This window comes from Colias eurytheme, chromosome 2, assembly GCF_061535395.1.
Source record: "Colias eurytheme isolate Ceu_HAF_F1 chromosome 2, ilColEury1 Martin Lab GWU primary, whole genome shotgun sequence".
Lineage (NCBI taxonomy): Eukaryota > Metazoa > Arthropoda > Insecta > Lepidoptera > Pieridae > Colias > Colias eurytheme.
The window spans coordinates 6196549-6214076 of record NC_142981.1 but is presented as its reverse complement, the minus strand read 5'-3'; the positions used below and the strand labels follow the sequence as shown (position 1 = coordinate 6214076).

The 17528-nt window shown below is 34.2% G+C and overlaps 2 protein-coding genes across 2 annotated transcripts in view; both read left to right on the top strand.

Annotated features, from left to right (window-relative positions):
• Positions 1-1988: 1988 nt before the first annotated feature.
• Positions 1989-4284, top strand: LOC149910383 (uncharacterized). The gene is made up of 2 exons (XM_090107872.1): positions 1989-2805; positions 3862-4284. The coding sequence occupies exons 1-2, from the start codon at positions 2121-2123 to the stop codon at positions 4086-4088; spliced, it is 912 nt and encodes a 303-aa protein (XP_089963998.1). The 5' UTR covers positions 1989-2120; the 3' UTR covers positions 4089-4284.
• A 2787-nt stretch (positions 4285-7071) lies between these two features.
• CadN (neural cadherin) overlaps positions 7072-17528 on the top strand; it is a 233454-nt gene continuing 222997 nt past the window's right edge. Inside the window, exons 1-2 of the mRNA XM_090113293.1 lie at positions 7072-7141; positions 8131-9459. Coding sequence (XP_089969419.1) covers positions 8172-9459 — 1288 coding nt within the window. The 5' untranslated portion in view covers positions 7072-7141; positions 8131-8171. The remainder of the gene's footprint in view (positions 7142-8130; positions 9460-17528) is intronic.

Genomic DNA, 17528 nt, shown 5'->3' with positions numbered 1-17528 from the left:
GTGTGTATGTATTATCTTACAAGTGCAATGTATGATACATAAAGACATTTTAAGTTTGAAAAATCAGATGTTTTGCGCGAAGCGACAGTAGTACCCACCTCAACGCTTCGCTTATGAGGCGTGCAACAGCCTATATTACAGTATATAGTATATTACAATACTTACTTACTTACTAGAGTGGCGCAGGGACCCAAAGTGAGTCTTGGCCTCCGACAATAAGATAAGAGCCTCCATTTGACTCTATCTTGCGCCATCTCTTGCCAGTTTTCAATCTGGAGGCTGCGCAGGTCTTTGGCGATTTCGTCTTTCCAGCGGTACCTGGGACGTCCAACCGGACGGCGCAGCGTCCCAGTACGCTCGTTTCGCTGCTCGATCTTCCCCTATTCTTTCTACAGTAGGTACACATATTAGGTACAGTAGGTAGACTAAATTACTGTAAGAGCGTTTTCACTAATTTAAGGTTTTCACACTATCCAATCCGATATCGGTGTCGGACGCCGATAGCCGGTGGATTCCCTGGAGGAAAAGTACTTGAAATACTGAAGCAAATTTTGCTGAAAATCTCTTTCAGATTATAAACGAAGAGAAGCAAACATGCCGATTCACAGAACAGTATGACCCCGTTTTCCAATTACAGCACTAGAGCGCATTATGCGGCATAATGCTTAACGTTGAATGTTCCAACTACAGCAACGCTTCGCACAATCGAGCACTAGAAAAAGTAATGCGCGTGAATAGGCATGACGACAGTATCCATAAATGATCGTATTAGTGTTCTTAAGGGAAAATATATGATAAATAAATTAAATATAGTGACTTAGAAATCTTAAAAACATTAAGATTAATGAGATTATCAATAAAATAAAACATTGAAATTCTGCAGTTAGCCATTTTGACTAAAACACGCGTGACGTCACGCTTAAGTAAACAACTCACGTCAGATGTGTTTTTGTTGTTATGAATATGTTGAGTATACGCATTTTTATTTATATTTATTGTTTCACGTATGCTTTATCGACACAGAACAGAAATATAATTACGAATTCACGAATACGTGGTTCGGGGTTCTCCGCACCAACTTTATACAATCATTTCTTATTATTTTCTCGCTTGAAATAATTACTAACACATTTTTGAGCATTATTTTTATGTGGATTCACACTGAAATACTGCACACCACTTATAAACTTTGAAATTCGTTTCTATAACACATAATAAATAAATATTTTTTTAATTTTCTTCACAATGCGTACAAATAATTACGTATTTACGAAAGAGTGACGTCACGCCTACGCCATGACACCTGCGAGCTGTTTTGGCACAGCTAATAAATATTTTTTGAAAAATGGCTTTTATCTTCGTTAAATTTAAGTATATTACCGAAATATAGGGTTTTTCTTGTATAGTAAACGTATACACACATTATGGAAGAGGATTTCAAAATCTTTCGTCATGCCTATTGATGCGTGCAATCGATTTATCGTTAGTAATTATTAATTTTTGGAAAAAAATCTAAAGCTTTCGTTTCATTGTAGTTTTTTCGAAATAATCAAAGTTAATTCAAATTGTGTTAAAAAAAATAAATATAAGTATGGATGAAGGTTGAAAAACATTGAAAAAAATGTACTTAAAATAACCGTAAATATTTTTCAACTAATTATTATGTATACCACTTTATTTACACATAAATGAGGTTATTGCTATCTCTATGAATATTTTTTTTTTCAACACTGAACTTAGCGCAGCCTGCTGGTGCGTTTCATGTTCCAATTAAGCATCAGCATAATTCGGCATTGTGCGGCACTGAGTCGCATTATGCTCTGTAATTGGAAAACAGCCCGAGTGTGCCGTGAAGTTGCCGATGAAAGAAATATTTAGCAATGAATCTTTGCCATAATGATTTTTAAACCCTGTATGTCAGAAACGATTTGATTGACACATTGACACTTGAGATTTCAACAAACATCAATTTACTTTTTGGATTTTGACATTAATGATTAAACTAGAAAAAGTAGTTTCACAAGACTGAGGGCACCATTTACAATAATTACAAAGATTTCTATATAAACGACACGGACATTTTATTTTGATCTTCATAAGATAAATGAAAAGAGTAAATAATGAATAATGCACCACAGTTTTCACTACGATGGAATAATTATGTTAGCCACGTTACAGAAGCTTTTAATACTTTACGGTTTGAGAATGATTTAGTGGATGTGACCTTATGTTGTGATGGTGGTAAAATTAAGGCTCATAAAATGCTGTTATCAGCATGTAGTAACTATTTCAAGCAGATATTTAAAGAGAATCCATGTCAACATCCTGTTATTATATTCAGAAATTTTAAATACGATGATCTTAACGCAATCATAAATTTTATGTATCACGGTGAAGTTAATATATTCCAAGAGCAGCTGGAATCATTTCTCATAACAGCGGAACTTCTAGAAGTTAAGGGTTTGACTGATAATTTAGAAGATGAAGGTTATAAGAATCAGCTAAAGATTTCTGACAGTGCTTCCTTAGATTTGACAAAATCGAGACCAGAGACATCAGTTGCGACATCTGTAGATGAACCTATAAATTTAGCAACTTTACATCCTAGCAGAGATGAAAATGTTCAAAGCAATCCACTGCCAATACCCACTGAACAGGATGATGATGGACTTGATTTACAATTGGACGCAAATAAAGAATTAGGTAACCCGAAAGTAAAACCTTCTGTCCCACCTGGGGATGAAAATATGCAAATTGACATTCAATCTACATCAGCTGAGGATTTATCAGAGAGGAATAATTCTGGTATGTATAATTGTTCCATTTAAGTTCATGTTATATATTTTGATCATTAAAGCGTTAGCAGATTATAAAAACCATTCATCAATCTAATTTAAAGCAGAACTTCAGCTTAAATATGACTTACTGCCTACTGGCTTAAGATAATGTCATGATAACACTGATTATCAATCAGATTTCTATTAAGTATATAAATTACTATTTCTACACACAATTATCCCTTTTTTTTTAACAATTTAATATACCACACCAAGTAATATTTACAATTATACAAAGAGGATTAATATGGTAGGTACATTAGGCGGCCTTATAGCTTACTAGCGATCTTTTCCAGGCTGCCCAAGGTAAGAGATAAAGAAGAAACGTACATGTTACGCGTAATTCCCTTATTCTATACTTGTGAAAAACAGGCCATAAGTTCGTCTCATAAGTTTATTTTGAATGCAAATCAAGTGAGTCTATGGACTTGCTATATTCAGCGGAGGCCTTCTGTTTCAATATAAAACAAAGGGTTGTGTATGTATTACATTAGCACAACAAATATATTTTGTCTGTGTGTTTCAAACAAATGTTAAAAATTTCTTCTCCATTCAGGTTTTTTGAATTGTATCCACAATCACATATAAATCTTTACAATTTTGTTAATATTGACCCATGTTTATAGGTATAATAGGTTTTATCTTCCCAATTTTATCACGTTATGATTCATTGGTATTGTTATCAATGTATTTTATTTATATAACAATAATTTTATTACATTGTTGTTTTGATAAGAATACCATAAACAAAAAGTGACCAATAGGAGGAACTTATGGCCTGTTTTTCACAAATATTATGCTGCTTGATAATATAAGATAATCAAACTTTGAGAGAAATTAAATAATTGGATTCAAAATAGATGCAGTCAGAACATAATATTATTATTGTGATGCCATTCAGAAAACTTGACCGGTCCAATAGGCATACAATATATTATTGGTTGTTAACAAAACTAAATTTCTATTTGACTAAATCTAAATGTCTATCTACTGTTCAGTAAATAATATATTATTATTTTTGCAGAATCGGATCTAGCCAAGTTTCGCTGTCAATTATGTCCAAAAGGCTTTAAGCACCCGACTTCATTAACCCTACATAAAGACTCACATGCTGGTAAAACTCAATGTCCTGTTTGTCGACGCTCTTTTTCAAGATCTTATGATATGAGGAGTCATCTCCAGAGGATTCATCAAGGAAAACAACTGACAATAAAAGCAATTGCTGCAAAACAATTTCCTAACAATATTTAGTATACAGCAAAAGACGACTATATTGCACATAGTGCATTCGCCTATTAAATAAGCACACAATAATTTTTTATAATTAAATATAGAATATTATATACATATTTACTTTTTATATGTCACAAATAAATTTGCTCAGCGTTGTAGCTTTGGCTATTTTTGTACTAGTCTATATTGTTTCAATATAATTGTTTAAAATAAATTTTGTTGTTTAATTTATAAAATGAAGAATGCAGCTACATAGCTGTACCTTATTGTGTTTATGGTGAACCAAACGGATTTTTTATGTATACCTACCTACATTTTATATTGATCTTAAAAATAGTTGAATTTTGAGATGAGGGTAGATGAGAAATCTTTTGCGACCCTAGAGACCTCGGGAGAAAAACGCGGGTTCAAATCCCGCCAGAAAAATTTTCACGCAACTTAGTTTTAAATTGTGTAAGTAATCAAATCATGAAAATAATTAAATCCATACTGCTATGTATTATAAAGCTGAAGAGTTTGTTTGAACGCACTAATCTCCGGAACTACTGGTCCGATTTGAAAAATTCTTTCGGTGTTAGATAGCCCATTTATCGAGGAAAACTATAGTCTATTTATCATCACGCTGATGACCAGTATTTTCAAGATTATATACTTACCAACTATCGGTATGATTATAACAATTTAGATAGGTATGAACTGCACAAGGCGTTTGTAGAGAGATGAGTTCTGGGATAAGATAGCGTTGAGTCAGTTGTACAAGTTGTATAAGTAATATACTTATTATTAATAAAAATTAAGTAAGTATACCTTGGTAGTATTAATACGATTAATTAATAAATTCAATTATTTACACACTTTAAATTAATGGACAATTTTTTCAATCGAACGATGCGACGCCGAAACGCGCGATTTAAATTTTCTTATCGTAAGCAATGATCGTAAGCTAATTCATAGAACGTCTAACATAATGTTACTAACCGTAAGTACGGTTATCCGTTAACGTATGATAGGTATGTCACCGTAAAATTGTAAAAACCGTTACATTATTGGTTTCATTTACAATATCGAGAGATTGATGCCCGCGAAACCCCTAATCAGTCGAAATTTGGTGAATCGGAAATCTGATGAATCGTAAGGGCGCGTTCCCACTATGTCGTAACGACTAATTTATCGTTCGACGACTGTCGTCTCTACCTGTTCCCATTATAACGATTGTTTGTCGTCAACATTTTTTATCGTTTAGCGACTGTCGTATCTAGCTGTTCCCATTGGATCGCGACCACATTTTATCGTTTCCTGGGAGTCGCTTTGTCGTTTACACATCATCAGCAAGCTACAAATCTAGTCGCCTCTGCGTTCGCTTGGTGATTACGAGTGCGTTTACTCTCCTGAGTTCAATGGACGTTATAGAGTTGCCGTCCACGATTTTTTATCGTTTTACGACTGTCGTGCTTGCCGTTCCCACTGTCACGACAAAGTGTCGTCACTGCAAAAACTGTCGTAGACGACAGTAAATTGTGTCGTTCTAAATGTGAACACCTCCATTTAAACATATAAGCCACGACACTTAAAACTACACGATTATCTGTCGTCACGACACGGTGGGAACGCGCCCTAACACACTGATTTTTCCATAGGATTTTTCGGTAGATAGTAAACTGTCGACATGAAATCGTTTAATTCGATAATAATTATTATGCAAGATTAGTTTCAGTTTATTTAAATACTACACAGTAGTTACCTAGCGACTAGTTATTATTCTGTGCCTACACGAAGACCCGAAAAAATGGCGAAGACGCAAACTGCACCGATGGTCGTTTGGGAAACCTGAAACAGGAAAAATAATGTCTCGTCCATGGTCTCCTCACAATACTTTTCTGAAAAATAATGCATTAAATTGCAAGCAAATGTTATAGACATTATTTCGTCAATTTTAATGAGTTATGGACATTATAAACTTAGTCCACAATTTAAGATATTTTATTAAGTAGGTACTTAGGTATAATATGGTTTTTACAAGCGACATTGTACATGGGAAAAACATAATAGTACGATATTATAGGCATTGACCATTGTTATTAGTCTAAAGTTTTAGACTCTAAACCAAGGCGTGCTCGTACTGTGCTCGTACTATGCGTAGACCGTATGATCATCAAATAAGGTCTAGGTTTTTGATTTTTTATTATTTCATTACGTCCGCGTCATTAGCACTTAGTGTCAACAGTTAGGTATATAAAATAGGTAAATTAGTAGGCAGTTGAATATTTATATGATAGCTCGGTCCGTAGGTATTATATTTTTTAAAGCGCAACCAATTTTTTTTAAATAATTAGTTAGTTATTATATAATAATTACACACAATACAATATAATATAATAATTACAAATAGAACTTGTAATCAAGAACGAAAGTTAGAGGTTCGAAGGCGATTAGATACCGCCCTAGTTCTAACCGTAAATATGTCATCTAGCGATCCGCCGACGTTACTACAATGGCTCGGCGGGCAGCTTCCGGGAAACCAAAGATTTTGGACTCCGGGGGGAGTATGGTTGCAAAGCTGAAACTTAAAGGAATTGACGGAAGGGCACCACCAGGAGTGGAGCCTGCGGCTTAATTTGACTCAACACGGGAAATCTCACCAGGCCCGGACACATTAAAATTTATGCATCGATTTCCATACTAGGTACAACTAGGTACTTACTAGGATAAGAAAAGTAGATAGAGACTATTTATGTATAATTATTTTTATAAAATAAACGGGTTGCTATACATTATTTATTAGCAGTTAATTATTTTTCGAATTAAAGAAACCAGTACGAACAGTAGATCGCGGCATTCTTATCCTATAGGTTGCTATAGGTTTATTATAACTCTATAGCGTGCTGGAATAGGGGTGGCTTCGGCAAGGCGGGGGTGTTACGGGCGAAGTGCGCTCGATACGCGCGCGCTACAACTTCACTCATCCACCATCCAGTCGCATTCTGACGCCCCTCGCGTTTGGTTGCTGTCAGCCGTCGAATCGCTCGATACGATCACATCGATCACAAATCATTATAAACTTTTAACCATATGTATGTATTTCTGTGATAAGTGAAAAATGTTTTGATAAACCCTTGCTAATGGAATTACGTGTGATAAAGAAAATGTGGAAAGGAAAAGTCGAAATTAATATTTTGTTTACATTTGGCACACATGTTTGTTGTACCTATACCCATTAGCAAATTTAAATATGTAATTATATTGTGTCAAATCTAATTGCCATTGATTAAATTTTCGTGGTGGTTAATTATAAAATAAAAGTGTTCCCATCTGAAATGAAATATGATATAATCGGACTGCTCGATTCGTGTTTCTGGAGCTACATAAATTTTAATCAAGCAATTCATTTATTATAGTGCGAAACACTTACGTCCAGTGTAGTGTAGATTGACAGAAATAGCTTACGCGTTCTTTATTAAAATATGTGAATATTTGATGGTGTGTCGTGAACAGGGGCGCATACAGTTTAGATTCGTTCGCGAAACGTCACGCGGCGGCGCAAAAGGGGGTATTGATCGGCGACGGCGGGTCGCGAGACGCCGGCGTTGCCGCCAGCCGCCTAAATAAAGCTCTGCATGTGTGCCGCCCTACGCCGATGTCGTCGCCGACAACTCTGTCTTGCGCTTTTATTTGCCATTACACATTTCTCTCGGTCTCTTTTAACATTAATTAAAGTTATTACCATTTACCCACTTGTTTACAATCTTTACGTACTATATTATAGAAATAAGAATATATGACAAATACCTATGAAATAACATTTTAAGACAGTATTAAAATATTGAATAAGTACAATAGTAGGTACCTATGTATGATGCAATTATATATTTAAGATCTTTAAAAGTTCACTTGTATAGTAATATAAAGATGCATGCGTGCCAAATGTAAACTTAATTATATGTACCTACATACTTCGCATTTCACTGTTAGGCGTTAGCGAATAATATCAACACTTAGATGGTTATAATTTTACTATATACAATGAAAAAGGGATTGCATAGATATTTTTTTCTTTTTATAGGTGGAAATGTTGGGATAAGTTTGAAGTCTTCTAAAAGAGCAATGGGGTGCATAGTAGGGGCCCGAGGGGCGCTGCTCTGTATCCTCAGCATAGTGCTAGAGTCTAGCGCGCTTATCCTCCTGCCGCACGATGTTCGCCCTGGTCACGCCGTACGCCATTTTGCCGGGAACCATTCGAGATATACCCTGCTGGATCCCGAGTACACTTCATACTTCACGCTTTTGGACGATGGCCTACTAATGACTACAGCTGACCTTGGACCTCTTTTGAATCAACCATTGAATCTCGCTATATTGGAGAGTACACCATATAGTAGTTCAGCTCATTCATTACACTTATTTGTTATGGATCGAAAGAAAATGCTTAGTTTCTCTACTATTAATGGATTGCATGGAGAGATTCCAGAAAATGCACCTGAACGATCCGTAGTGGACCTGCCTCCGATACGAGCTACAGCTCTTGTTAATATTGGGCCCATAGCATATAAAATTATAAAAGGCAATGAAGATTCCATTTTTGCTCTACGAGAAAAGGATAACAATCAAAATTATAATCTAAAATCTGTAGTAACGGAAGGAGATGTAGAATTAGTTGCGCTTCGTACATTAGATGCTGAAATGAAGAATTCCTATAATATTGTTATCCAAGCCACCGATTTGCACGGAGCAAGTAAGGCTAGTTTACCAGTTTCAATCACAGTCTTAAATGAAAACGATCATGAGCCCTTATTTGAACAGGAAATATACTATTTCGCTGTAAATGGAACTCTAGACAAGAACCTTAATAATGGAACTGCACATTGGCAAAGATTTTCGAATATTGGTACAGTTCATGCCTACGATGCAGATGGCGATCGAGTTTACTATTCTATAAAAACACCTACAAATCTGGCTGTGATTGTACCTCAAACTGGCGAATTGATTCTTGCTGGCGAACCCGACAGCTATGAAGCAGAATTGTTGATACTTGCCCATGATACCGGTACTCCCTCTAGGAAAAGTAAGCCAGCTCAGGTATTCCTAGAGTTCATTATTCGGGAGCGAAAAGATTTACCTGCACTTCATCGAGAGAAACGACGTGTTACTAGAGCCGTTCGTCCTACGAAACGCATAGAATTCACAGAAGGTGACGGTGAAGTTGAGGGACGTGCAGTCTTTACACTTGAAAAAGAAACTGATCGTGAAACATTTAAAATTCGTGATGAAAATCCGTGGGTTACAGTGGAACCTAGTGGTGTTGTAAAAGTTAAAAAGAAGTGGGACTTTGAGGAACTCGGGCCCGAGAAGACTATTGACTTTTGGGTTACCATCACAAATGCTGGAAATGGAGGTAAGTTATTTTTATATTACTGTTTTTATTAGAATATTTCTTCTTCTTTTTCGTTTTATTATAGAACAAAACGAAAAAGAAGAAGAAGAAATATTAGAGATAATCAATATTTATATGCCTATTTAATATTACGCGCTTGCCCAAGCTCCGTTCCTGGTTGACTCACAAAATGAACACAAAATAAAAAATGCGTTCCTATGTCGCTGAAGAAATCAAAATATTTTTTTCAATCGGTTAATTACTATTTAAGTTTATTTATTACAAACACACTTGCATACAATCAAATACTATTTTCTCTGTAAGTATCATAGAAATGCGTTAGTGTATAATTGCACGCCTCATAAGCGAAGCGTTGAGGTGGGTACTACTGTCACTTCGCGCAAAACATCTGATTTTTCAAACTTAAAATGTCTTTATGTATCATACATTGCACTTGTAAGATAATACATACACACACATATTAAGAAAAAACACTATTTTTAACGTTCATGATATTTTTGATGTCATTTTTGTTATTTAAACTAGTTAAAAAACAGTTTAAAAAAGTTCTGTCTTGGACGTCCGTGTGTCTGTATGTGCGGATCCTTTTTCTTGTTAACACGATAGCGACCGAAATACTTTACTAATCGAGTCTTTTTTTTTCTCTTACGCTTGAGTATGCTCAGGAATAGAACCCTTTCATTTTTCAGGGTCTGATTCGATGTGGTTTAATTGTTATTAAATAAACAAAAATAATAATTAATAAATATTTATTAAAAAAAAATTATGAGGCGTGCACTTTTGGATTTTCCAAATTATTTTTTAAATGTAATGAGTGAATCTTGATCATCAAGTAATGAAACTTTGCCAATATCAATCCAACCCTCACAAAAATTAGTAGGGTTAAAGAGAATTTTTTTGTCTCGAAAACATTTCATATGCAATTAATAATCACTTATATTACCTAAAAATTTTTACTCACAAACATCTCATAAACGAGTGTATATTTTCCAAATGTAATTGAACACCAAGTTCTAATATAACCCTTGAGCTTTAATAACTTACTCGTGACTAACACCTGTCGTATCGAATTGCCCACTCAACCGTTTTATTGTGCGTCAGGTTATAGAGTCCCTCTGCGACGCAATCTTCGGTGCATCCATCAGTCATGCATAATGATATACCTACATTAGGTCTATCGTATATTACGTATAATCTATTTTATTTATACAGTTTATATCTATTGTATTAGTGAACGAGAGATGAGATTTTGGATCATGGTTTTGTTTTCATTTTTTAGATTTCATCGATCTAACTTTTTTTTGATACATAATATAGGTGTAGGTACCTACTAACTTTCCGCTCGCAATTAACATATCATCTGAGATGCATGTCATTTCCTCGTACGATTTTCAATTCCCTAGTTCACCTCCTTCTAGTTTAAATTACAATACAAAGATATGCCTATGTTTAACTAGATTTCATCTTATGACTACTTATATTAAAGATATAAAATTATTCCATACGTTTTTTAATATTTTATATTTTTTAGTCAATATTCATAAGAGAAACATATTATAGGACCGATTAAAACGAGATTTTATTTATGACAATATTATTGCTGAAACTAGAACGAGGCGAGAAAAGTTATTGCCAAGAAAGCTTAGTTTGTGAAGACGTTGATTATACACTCAAGTTTTAATGCGTTATTAAAAGTTCACTAAGGGCCTTGTTATGATAGACATTACTGTAAAGTAACTATCAGTGGTAATTTGTATTTGTATTTTGGTTTGAAATTTGGATATAATTTGCTTGTATTAGTGTCTTAACTATGATAGAGATAAGTTATGTTATTGGTTTAATATAATTTTGGGTTAATATTTACCATAAATGTGACCTATTTGATGACTAAAGCGTGTTTTGTATTAATTTTATAAACAATTTAGTGTATGTTAATCTTTCATTCGCAATAAGCTTTACCTATTAATCTGTAATGATAACTGCAACCACATTACAATCAAAGCAGAACAATTTTAATTATACACGTTTACAATTAACCTACATTGATTTACCTCATACAACGTAATCAAAATAATAGTAGCAGTCCGATTATTATATGGCTTCTTTAATAGCAATAGAATGTGACATTAATAGCGTGTCCCAGTTCTTTTGTATGAACAGTAGCACGAGACCACAGACAGGTGTGCTAGGAATTCCCATTAAAAGTCATAAATCTTAGCCGTAGAATGGATGCGACAGGTTGCGACCACCGTGCTGAATGCGTTGATAATCGGGGACCTGTCGCACGGCCTCAGTTTTGTCGATTCTTTACGCCAACCCCCATGATCACGATGCAATCTTGTCATGGAATGCCACATTACTTTATAACTAGAACGATAGCGTCGATACCTCGTACTTTGATACCAAACATTTTTAATTTATTTCAATATGATGTTAAAGTAGCGCGGGAACGGACTTAAAACATACCCTGAAAGTTTAGTAATTATGAACCAGAGAGAACCCAATTTATCTAAGGGCTTAGTATAGGTCTAACCTAAATGTGATAATGTTTATTTAGCGAAGGACAAGGTCTAATTTTGTTTAAAAATACACGAGACCGGGCTCTATCTTGACGGGAACATTATTAAATCTTGTATGTATAAAATGTATTTGGTATTCATGATTAACGATTGTTATTGTGTCTTAGCAGCCCTGTATCGATTATTATTATGCGTCTATAAAAACGCGTTGCCTAATTATACGTTCCCAGTAGATGATCCTTAGTGGGTGGCCGTCTTCGGGCTATTACTCTAATCTAACTCGGATATCAAATCTTTATTAACCTTCATTTCTCGAATGATGCGTCTTCACTAGTTCGAGGTTAAATCTTATAATAGTTTATGATACAATCACATAGAAAAGAACATTTAAAATGTAATCAAATTTCGTGTGCAATTCTAAAATAATCATATTCAAGTATTTAATTTTAAAAGCTGTTAACATTTTTACGTAGATAGAGTTTTAAAGTACTAAAATAAAATTGCTTGTTGTTTCTTGCGACGGACGCGGACGTAGAGCTTTTCTTTGACATTTAATTTTCAATTTCACAAGTATTTCTATAAAATTACAAAAATTGCTTTCAATTCAAAAGAACACACACAGCAATGTGCTTTTACTCAGAAAAATGACAAAGCGCTTAATACCTGGTATGCGACGCAATCTCATCAAAGTGCCTTTATGTATACGTATATACTACATATATGTATAATGTATATAGGAAGATATATTCTGTTGGTAAATTAATCCTCTATTCGTGCCCTGTATCATCCTATACGCTCTTTGAGTTAGCGATCGACAAGTGCTTTGATCTTGTTTCTGAATCTCTTTCAATACATTTGCAGGTATGGCGTTATCTCGATTGTTTGCTCTATTTAAATTGATTTTTAATATTGATGAGACAGGTTTTTGAAAGGGACTTGATTAACAAACAATAAAGGCATAGATACATATAATGTATAGGTACCTATATGGTTTCTGATTATTATTTATTCTGCTGTAAAATTAAACGTTAATTTCATGTATCCGCAATCCACATTTAGGTTTACCAATATTACATGCCGATAAGTTTTTATAATATTTACATTTTAATATGTAACATATCCTATTCTATAATGCATATTTTTAAGATGATTTTGAAGACGATGATGTTGGGTCCATCATCCATGTGTGTTACATTGGTACAACTCAAACGATAAATAATTAAATATACGATCTCATCTTCTTATAACGTAAACAGTTAAGAATATCTGATATCAGTTATATAATAATTTGTTTCAACCATTACTCTACTGGACCGATACATCAGAGCCATATCATGTGTAACATTTGAAACTATGTGGCAATGAAGGTCCGTAGTTCGGACACTGAATGCTCGCAAAACGGTTACGGTCCGTTTGTGCAGTACTGTTTGTTAAATTTACTCATTCATTCAATCAATGGCAATGGGTGCGGGCGTTGGTCGCACAATAATCGGTACGGGACAATTCCCCTCATTGTGACCACTGGCCGCAATTACGTATGCGCACTTCCTATGCTCGACCCCGACCGACACATCTGGTGACCGATTTTTTGCTCTTATGCCTCTCGTTTATTAGGATGCGCATCACAGCTAATTGTAGTTAACAGTCTAGATATTATACATATGCATGGGAACGGGCTTCTATGTACTACACACGATAATGTCATACTTTTTGTAATGTATTGTGCGTCACTGTATTTCGTAATTAAATTACTCACCCTTGCTATTTATCTGAATAAAACTACCCTCAATACGGCCCTCTAGAGATTAGGAAAGTTGAGGGATTTTTCTTACTTATGTGAACCTAACTTGATCAATTGATTAATGTTCAGATGCAGTACGCTGTTTTTAATTTATTTTTACGTAGAGTGCACACAAGATCCTCTTCTCTTAATCGCGCTACTTACTACGTGTTTTAAATGTTCTACACGTCATGATTCGTTAAAAAAAAATGTTACGTTTTTTATGAAAATTAAATGAAATACCTACTTACTTATAACAACTAACTTTAACATAAACTCAAACTCAAACATTTATTTATTCAATTAGACTTCTTCTAGAAGCACTTTTGAAACGTCATTAGGTATGTACATATTTTTAACATTTACCACCGATTCGGAAAGCAGTATCTACGGAGAAGAATCGGCAAGAAACTCCATAGTTGCTCTTTTTAATCATATCAGTTTTACAATTTTACAAATTACATATGTAACATCATAATAATTATTATATTAACATAATATGCCAAAGAACTGTCCTGTGGTTTTTACGCGACAACCCTCCATGGGTTTTTATCGTCCATATATTCCTTGATACTGTAATAGGCTCTCTGAACTAGTACATTTTTTATATAAGTTTTAAATTTAGAACTACTACACTCTTTAATATTATGAGGAATTCTGTTGTAAAAGCGTATACCTTGACCCATAAATGAATTTTTAACTTTAGCTAGCCGGAAAAATGGCATTTCAATTTTATTTCTATTTCTTGTGTCATAACAATGTCTATCTCCGACTTTTGTGTGTAAGTAAGCGTTATTGTGTACATATGAAATATTATTAAATATATACTGCGACGGTACAGTAAGGATACCAGTATTCTTAAAGAGATCTCTTAGTGAGTCTCGAGCACGCAAATTATATATAGAGCGTATGGCTCTTTTCTGTAATATAAATATAGTTTCTATATCTGCAGCCCTGCCCCATAGCAGAATTCCATAGGACATTATGCTATGAAAATAGCTAACACAAAATCTAATATGCTTGTTAAAAATCTAGGTTATGATTTTAAATAACAATAATCTGTAAAATCTTTATTTTTAGAGGTATTTAATTTCCTCTTGAATATAACAAGCAAAAGCTAAAAATTATTTTTAGCCCTGTCCATCGTGAGAATGTTTGACCGCTCCATTTTTAACCCCATGCTCAAGTATTTGCTTAGCACACGGGACGTACTTATTGGTATAGTTAGGTTTCGAGTGTGCTTTTGCGTTGTTTGCAGAGTACAAGTATTTTTAAAGTTTAAATTATGTAACATAGCTGTAAATATTTAATCAGTGATTATTACGCTACTCTATAATTTTACTGCGAATGTAGTTACAAGAAAATTAAAGATAAATTAAAAACTATGTACATAGTATCAGTAAGTATATCTATAATATCAAATTTCATGTTATGTCCGTTTTGTTTCATTGTTGTTTTGTAATTTCGTGAATTATTATAAGACAAGCGTAGTTAGCGATGTTTAACATGATATCAGATGCAAATAGCTCACGCAAAGTGCGTGATTGTCGATCTATCCTCCCATCTTCAAGGCTTTCACTCTGATTGTGGTTTGATTGCGGTCATTTGCTCGTCTCCCTAAATGCCAGTGAGAAGCTTTACACGCCGAGTATAAACAACTAACGATACATTGGTTGTTCACGATTCTTACACATGTTATATTATGCCTATTGCGTGCTGTAGTCAAACTATTATGCCTTGTTATACACGTAAAACTCCGACTGCTAGTGTTCAATTAGTACAGTTATAATTCTAGCCTAATTAATTTTACCTTTGAAGCGCATGTTGTTCAAGCGGTCTCATGAGCTTTGAGAGTGTTTACTTAACTATTATTTATTAATTTTGATTTTGATTACATCGAACTCAATATGAAATAATAACATTTATATTTTATATTCACGATTGTTACTAGGTTTATTGCTAGAATTAAAACATGTTCAGTTGGTTTTGAACAGTAGTTCGTAAGAAGTAATGGAGTACATCAAACTAAGAGACGTAAGTACTTATACGTGGGGGACACGAAATCGTGGTTTTTGCATGTACACCACTTAACATAGCATTGTTCTGTTTGCAATGGTAACTGGAGAGCTCTCCGCGACCCTGATTGGCATTCACTACACATGTCAATTCACCCCTTTTGCTCGATAGTAAGCATTCACGCCTAGATTGCAAGCTTCAAGAAAATACTCGCTAAACAACTTTTAATTATGGCAATAAAGTTGATTTTATAACTTTCATCACAGTATGAAAGGAAATTTTAGTACACATTAATTAGTTTCGCTTTTATAATTTATTTGCCTTCATTTCAGACAATTTTAAAGTTATTATATAGGTAATTACGGTGAGAGTATCATTTAGTTCCCGTCAAGTACACCTCTCTGAGATGCGCGGGGTCACAGAGGGCGTGCGTATTCGTCTACTTAGAAAGTTACAACCAAAACATTCGTCTGTCTAATTATAGACTGGTTTTAGCCTAACGTGTTGCTTTCAAAGCGTTTCAGAGATGTTTCATAATAACACTGATGTACGTTACCGTTTAAATTGCTTTGAAAGTTTTTACTTGTAATTATTTTGAATAATATCATGTATCATTTAAAGCATGTCGTTACCTAACGCCCGTGCAAAAATGTAGGCCCTAAACGATATACCTACGATGAATGTCTTTGTTATAGGTAAACACATGGTATATTGCTTCGTCTATGTGATTTATTAGCACTAGCATGTGGTATTACGGGAAAATTGTTACGTACTTTATTAAGATTTAGTGCAGCTTTGGGCTTGCAAGCGCCGGTAGACCGTTCCTTTGGGAAATACTGTGGTAAATAATAATTAAACTTTGCTCCCTTGAATATATCGTGTCGATACAACTTATATGGGGCGATTGCATGCAACTTTATAATTGAGTAACCATTTATTCTGTTCGAATGGTGTAGTACCTATAGAGATAATATGCCTAATCGTTAGATAATCGGATAATTTTCCCCGATAAATATCAAATAGGTAATGTAGAATTGCAATTACCTAAACATTAAAGTATGTTTCTACTAATGTTTGTATTTTTGAATGATGGTTTTGATGGCAGGTTGATAAAAACGTATAACTGTTAACGGGTTCTTGTCGTGCGTCAACGATTTGCCTGGTTCGTGAGCAATGATTATAAACACTTCCGATTGCGAAAGTTGATGAGTGCTGCGATATAGCACTGTCAGTGGTCGTCACACTTCGGCGACGAGTTAGAGGAATACGGGCAAAATATAATCAAATACCTATAGGTACATAAATATGAGTAGGGATTCGGGTTAGATGAATAATAGCGTTATAATAATATGGTGATTCATTTCACAAAATCAATGGCATTTGAAATGAAATAGTAATTTACCCGTCTTTGCAATGCTCCTGCTGCTGCTGCATAATTAAGACATAAATAAATGAAAAAAGATACAATCATAATTAATTTCTGTTCTTTAATAATGTATCTGAACTAAATTATTATTTGGTGAATTCTACAGTCTTGCAATATTATATCGAAAATTTTTGTTCATGGATACTTTAAAATATCTTCCTACCTTATTAAATATTAGTTAAGGCATAGAGACCAAAGAATAATAATTTCAATTACACCTATTTATTTTGAAATCATCGTTGTGCTACGATTAATGATTTTACTTTGGCTCAACAAATGAATATAAATTTAAGCTTCATTCCCGACCGTTTCCTTAGTTTTCTTATTA

Bases quoted from the DNA above. Each gene is read 5' to 3' on its own strand.
- LOC149910383 (XM_090107872.1), top strand. From the start codon at position 2,121: ATGAATAATGCACCACAGTTTTCACTACGATGGAATAATTATGTTAGC. The intron at 2,806-3,861 runs GTATGTATAATT...TTATTTTTGCAG, and splicing joins ATCAGAGAGGAATAATTCTG to AATCGGATCTAGCCAAGTTT.